At 41.3% G+C, this 6481-nt stretch overlaps 1 protein-coding gene across 1 annotated transcript; it reads left to right on the top strand.

Annotated features, from left to right (window-relative positions):
- Positions 1 to 152: 152 nt before the first annotated feature.
- On the top strand, positions 153 to 1242 carry MED7 (mediator complex subunit 7). Its single transcript, XM_079703669.1, has one exon. It carries the CDS (start codon positions 156 to 158, stop codon positions 855 to 857), a length of 702 nt encoding a protein of 233 aa, XP_079559795.1. The 5' UTR covers positions 153 to 155; the 3' UTR covers positions 858 to 1242.
- The last annotated feature ends 5239 nt before the right edge of the window (positions 1243 to 6481 follow it).

Genomic DNA, 6481 nt, shown 5'->3' on the forward strand with positions numbered 1-6481 from the left:
AAAGGGAAAATGTTCTGTCATTAGTCGCTGAATGTGACAGGTTTGTTTTGTAGTTCCACTCTCAATCTTTGGTCTATTTCTGTGTGTGTGTGTGATTTTTTTTTTTCTTATTTTTTGTCTGATGGTCCATTTCTGTAGGTTCTTGATCTTCCACAATGGGTGAGCCACAGCAAGTAAGCGCCCTCCCACCCCCTCCGATGCAGTACATCAAGGAGTATACCGATGAAAATATTCAGGAAGGCCTCGCTCCCAAGCCTCCACCTCCAATAAAGGACAGTTATATGATGTTCGGCAACCAGTTCCAGTGTGACGATCTTATCATCCGCCCTTTAGAAAGTCAGGGTATCGAACGGCTTCATCCTATGCAGTTTGATCACAAGAAAGAACTGAGAAAACTCAATATGTCTATCCTTATTAATTTCTTAGACCTCTTAGATATCTTGATAAGGAGCCCTGGGAGTATAAAACGAGAAGAGAAGCTAGAAGATCTTAAGCTGCTTTTTGTACATGTGCATCATCTCATAAATGAATACCGACCCCACCAAGCAAGAGAGACCTTGAGAGTCATGATGGAGGTGCAGAAACGTCAACGCCTTGAGACAGCTGAGAGATTTCAGAAGCATCTGGAACGAGTCATTGAGATGATTCAGAATTGCTTGGCTTCTTTGCCTGATGATTTGCCCCATTCGGAAGCAGGGCTGAGAGTAAAAACTGAACCAATGGATGCTGATGATAGCAACAATTGTGCTGGACAGGATGAACAACAAAGAGAAAATTCAGGTCATAGGAGAGATCAGATTATAGAGAAAGATGCTGCTTTGTGTGTCCTAATTGACGAAATGAATGAAAGACCGTGAAGGATGTTTCTTTTTCTTCTTCTTTTTTTTTCGTTTCAGTAAATAGCATATATATTAGTTAATTCACTTTTAGAGAGTCTCAAAAGAGATAGCACTAGAAGTCTTGCAAGCAGCTTGACTCTTCAACTTCCTCAATTGTTAGACATCAGAGGCAGTTTATGTCATTCACTTTATGGCAAGCCTAGGTAAATGAGTACGCCTACATTAAGAGTAATCACCTTAAAAAGCAGTGTTTGCCTCTATTGTGTGGAACATCCCTGTTTTCGGAGTTGCAGTAAACTTTGAAGATATCCTCAGTAATAGGTTTTCATCCCTGAAAAGTAGATTTGTGATTTGCTTTAAGAATGATAGATAATAAAGGATATCAAACTTTATAAATATGAAATTATGAAATCCTTAGATTTATTTCACTTAAAAATTTGGTTAATCTCTAAAAAAGAATAGTGTAACACGTTAAAAGAGAGGAACCCTGGAGAGTTATAAAACAGCAGGTTTTTTTTTCCTCTTGGCTGCTCCTGCAAACACTCTGTCTCAGCCTCTTGTCCCTATCCTGGATGGGTCCCAGAACTTTTTTACAGTCACTAAGAAGTCCTTTGATCACTTTTAGTCACATTCATTTTAATAATTAAAATGTCTGTGTAATTACCTATACTTTTCCTAAACTCAGACTTGCTTAAGGCTGGAAGCCTGCCCTGGGAAGGGGGTTTGGTGGCAGAGACTGCTGGATGTCCACCAGAGATTCTTGCTTGCCTAAGATATGCTGCCCTGCTAGGGACTATGTTCCCCCCATTCCTCTTGCATCTCTGTGAGGCCATGTGACTGAGTTCTTAGCAGTGGAATGTGGTGTAAAAATCCAGGCCTGCCCCATAAAAATTTCTCTTCTTATCTGCTGGTTTGATGGTCACACCCAGGAAAACTTTGGAAGCCACTTGAAGATGGCAAAAGTTCAATCATTTCAGGTCCTTGAAAGCCTGAAGACTAGGCCCTCCTTTCATTAACTCCACCCTCTCCCAGTCCCCATACCCCCCCCCCACTGATGTGACTTCACCACGTGAATAAGAAGTCAACCTGTTTTGAGCACTGAGATTTCATTTCTGCACCTTCTTCTCTTTTCTGTTCTCCAACCTCTCTTCCGGCAAAATCTTGATGGAGAGTCTGCCTTGTATCTGAGGGTGGCTGCCAGCCTTTCTCTTAATAAAGGCCAGTGGTTCTCAAAGCGTAGTCCTGGACCAGCAGCATTGGTATCACTTGGGGACTGGTTAGAAATGCAAATTCTCAGGTGCTCCCCAGACATCTTAAATCGAACTCTAGGGGTGGGGCTCAACAAGCTGTGGTTTAAAGAGCCCTCAGATGATTCCCATGCAGGCTCAAGATTAAGAATCACTGATAATGGTAAGGCCTTTTGCCAGATAATCTGGCAACATTAGTGATCAGGCTTCCCTGGTGGCGCAGTGGTTGAGAATCTGCCTGCCAATGCAGGGGACACGGGTTCGAGCCCTGGTCTGGGAAGATCCCACATGCCGCGGAGCAACTAGCCCCGTGAGCCACAAATACTGAGCCTGCACGTGTAGAGCCTGTGCTCTGCAACGAGAGGCCGCGATAGTGAGAGGCCCGCGCACCGCGATGAGGAGTGGCCCCCACTTGCCGCAACTAGAGAAAGCCCTCACACAGAAACGAAGAGCCAACACAGCCATAAATAAAATGAATAAATAAATAAATAAAAATTTTTTAAAAAAGCAAAATTCCTTTAAAAAAAAAACTATTATGGCCGCAGCATAGGGAGGGAAGAGGATGGAGCTAGAGAAGCAGATGGAGGTCAGGTTACAGGACTTAGAAGGCCAAGGGAAGGAGTTCTATCGTAAATCTGATGGGAAGTGTTGGAGAGAGGGAAATTTCCCCCTCCACCCCTCGAGTTCTTGTGGTTGGACTAATAATAAAATTGACACAAGACAAATTAACAGAAGAGACATTTTAATTCTTATACAGGGAGGTCTCATAGAAATGGGACCTAAGAAGTAGCCAAAGCATATATACTCTTTAGACAAACACAGAATTTCTGAGGAATTGACAGGAGAAAGAAACTTAGGTTTTGGGTGCTCAATTAGTGAAGAATCTAAACAATTTGGGCTAGGAGTAGTAAAGAAGTAACAAGGTTTGTATAGGCTTCTGGGCTCAAATTCCTTCTCTCAGGCAATAAGGGTGTCCTTTTACCTTTACTGCAGGGAGTACACCTTTCATGGGAGAGGTTTATTTTTTGCTTTGGGGGAAACAGGAAGTGGGGGTCAGAGTGTCCCTCTTGCATTGGCCATTTCTTAGTTCAGTATGCCGTCGTAGCATATTTTGGGGCAGCCTGCTAGCACTTTGTTGGCACTGTTGTAATCACTTTATGTACAAAAAGCCATTTTTATCCTCAAAACAACCCATTGAAATCATGATTCTTACACCTATGTTACAGATGAGGAAACAGAGGCTCAGAGAGGTGTCATTTACCCAAGGTCACCCAGCTAGTGAGTGGCAAAGCCTGGATTGAAACATTCTAGTTTCAAAGCCTAAGCACTCGACCTTCATACTCTGTCACCTCTCTACTGCATCATATAGTTAATAAATCATAGGTAATAAGTAATGGAGTCGAGTGGAATCTGATATTTTGACCCTAAAATCCATACTCTTTTTTTTTTTTTTTTTTTGCGGTACGCGGGCCTCACTGTCGTGGCCTCTCCCGTTGCGGAGCACAGGCTCCGGACGCGCAGGCTCCGGACGCGCAGGCTCAGCGGCCATGGCTCACGGGCGCAGCCGCTCCGCGGCATGTGGGACCTTCCCGGACCGGGGCACGAACCCGAGTCTCTTGCATCGGCAGGCGGACTCTCAACCACTGCACCACCAGGGAAGCCCCTAAAATCCATACTCATACACTACATGTTACTGGACTGAGGAAGGAGATTTGTAGACAGAGATTATGAGCTCCCTTTGAACATTTTAAAGCATTTTTGTCAGAATTCTGCTGCTATCTTAAGGAGATGCTGTGCGTATAGCACTAAACTTCCTAAAACTCCCTCTTAGTAGATATCATCCCCACTTTGTGAAAGTGGGGGTCAGTTCTGTGGTTTGCTCAGGTGGTGTTTCCAGATTAGAATCTAGGTCAGGAGTCAACAAACTTTTTCTGTAAAGAGCCAGTTAGTAAATATTTTAGGCATTATAAGTACTCTCTTATATGGTACAAAGGCAGCCATAGAAAATATGTAAATGAGCATGGCTGTGTTCCAGCTTTAGATATGGACATTGAAACCTAACTTTAAATAATTTTCATGTTATGAAATACTATTATTTTGATTTTTTCCCCAATCATTTAAACATGTTAAAATAATTCTTAGCCTGTGGACTGTACAAAAAACAGGCAGCCAAATGAATTTGGCCAGAGGTTCTAATCTAGGTGATTGGATTCTAAACCCTGGAGTGTTTTCACAAAACCACTTAATAACCACAAAATAAAAATTATAGGTTTGTTCTAGGGCCTAAGTGAGATTATGGCTACAAAGCACTAAACCTAATTTCTGGTAGTTAGTAAGTTTTCAAAGGTTAACTGGTACCTTTCCTGCTAAGTCTTTTGTATTTGGCATTTAGAATCAAAGATTTAGGAACTGGTTTCAAACTGTAATGCGATGAGTCTAACAGTAGGTAGCACTCTTACCTCAAGTTTAGAAGCTGCAGCCAGGTGGCAGAGGAGGAGATTAAGGTGGAGAAACTCACAGGTGCTGCTTGTAATACTGCGCTTTTTATTCAACAAGTGAGACTTCCTGCTTGTGTCTGACTGTGGCCTACAAACTCTTTTCTGATGGAGAGAATAGGGTGTAAATTTGTCAAAATAACCAGTACTATGTTGCAAATAAGAGATTTTTGATTAGAGCTTTTCTCCCAGGACTGCCTGGACAAGACCTGAGGAAGACCTCAGGCACTGTTGGTTAGTTCTGAGTACATGAGGACAGTAAGATGCTTCTCATATCTGCTTAGCACCAAGTTCTGTGAAGCTGCTGGTTCCCTGCCCCTGCTCTAGGTTTGGAGTAAGGGAAGACATTGAAAGGATGTGGCTGGCTAGGAATGCATTGTGTCATAACTACAAGGAAAGATGCCTTTGGGGTTTTTATTGATTTTCACAATTATTCAGTCATTCAACAAACCTGAAGATCTATGAATACCATGCAATCGTTAAGAGCCATTAAGAATGAGAGTACGGATGTGGAAATACATTCTATATATAACAGAAGTTGCTGGGTATAGGCTGAGTCCATATTTGTGTCTCTCTGCTCTCCATACCCAAATTGGAAAAATATATTAAAAACTATTTTATAGATGAGGAAATTGAGACTCAAAATGTAACTTGCTACACACCGAGGACACTTGGGCTAGTAAATGGCTGTTAAAACTCAGATTTAAAAGAAAAGAAACAGAAAAAGAGTAATGCGTGGTAGAATTGGGGCTCCTGTGTTTACTAGTAGTTTTGCCTTGGTTTGACCTATCAACCTCCATGACACTCGATTTGCTTAACTATGATAATTATGGACCCATAGTATAGGGTAGGTACCACTTAATGTTGGGAATGAAAGAGAAGGCCCATGCTGATTCTTTCTGAAACTTGTTTGTCCCCAGGCAACATACTCAGAATCATCTGTGCAGAAACATCTGATCTGGAAGGGCTGAGGGGGTATCTGAAAGGCTTAAGTGGTTCATAAGCCTGAGGGATTCTGACTCACTACTACTTAAAGGGGAGAGTGGTTTAAAAAAAAAGGAAGCCACAAATAATACCAGAAATGAAAAAGAGATATTACTATAGATTTTATAGACAGTAAGAAATAATAATAAAATATTATGAATAACTTTATACCAACAAAATTGAAAATTTAGATAAATTGGACAAATTCTTACAAAATTACCAAGGTTTAAGAGTAGGAAACTTGAATAGCTTTCTGATGATTAAAAAAAGAAAAAATTGTCAAAATCTTCTCAGAAAGAAAACTTCAAGTTCAAATAGCTTTGCTGACAAGTTCTACCAAACACTGTTAGGAAAAAAAAAAATCTTATACAGACTCAGAGAATAGAAAAAGAGGGAACATTCCCCAGCTCTTTTTATGGGACTGGGATGGTGAGTGAGTTCCCTCACTTGTTCAACAAATGTAACTTGTTCAGCAAGTTACATTTTTGAGTCTCAATTTCCTCATCCATAAAATAGTTTTTAATATATTTTTCCAATTTGAGTATGGAGAGACAGAGAGACACAAATATGGACTCAGCCTATACCCTTCCCTTTGGGAGGTACAAAGGACCCAGAGAGCCAAGATACCCTTTTTTTGGCCATGCCACTCAACACATGGTATCCTAGTTTCCCGACTAGGGATCAAACCCACGACCCCTGCAGTAGAAGTGCAGAGTCTTAACCACTGGACCACCAGGGAAGTTCCAAGATACCCTTGATAAAAGAACTAAGGGGAGGATTTGCCCTGCGTGACATCACCATTTCCCGTAAAGCTGCAATAATTAAAACAATGTATTATACTGACAAGAAAGATAGGGAAATATACTATTGGAACAGACTAGAAAGCCAAAAAACAGATCCATGCCTGTATGATTTT

This window comes from Hyperoodon ampullatus (genome assembly GCF_949752795.1).
Source record: "Hyperoodon ampullatus genome assembly, chromosome: 4".
In the NCBI taxonomy this organism is placed as follows: Eukaryota; Metazoa; Chordata; class Mammalia; order Artiodactyla; family Ziphiidae; genus Hyperoodon; species Hyperoodon ampullatus.

Excerpts from the sequence above, each read along its gene's own strand:
- MED7 (XM_079703669.1), top strand. The coding sequence starts at position 156 with ATGGGTGAGCCACAGCAAGTAAGCGCCCTCCCACCCCCTCCGATGCAG.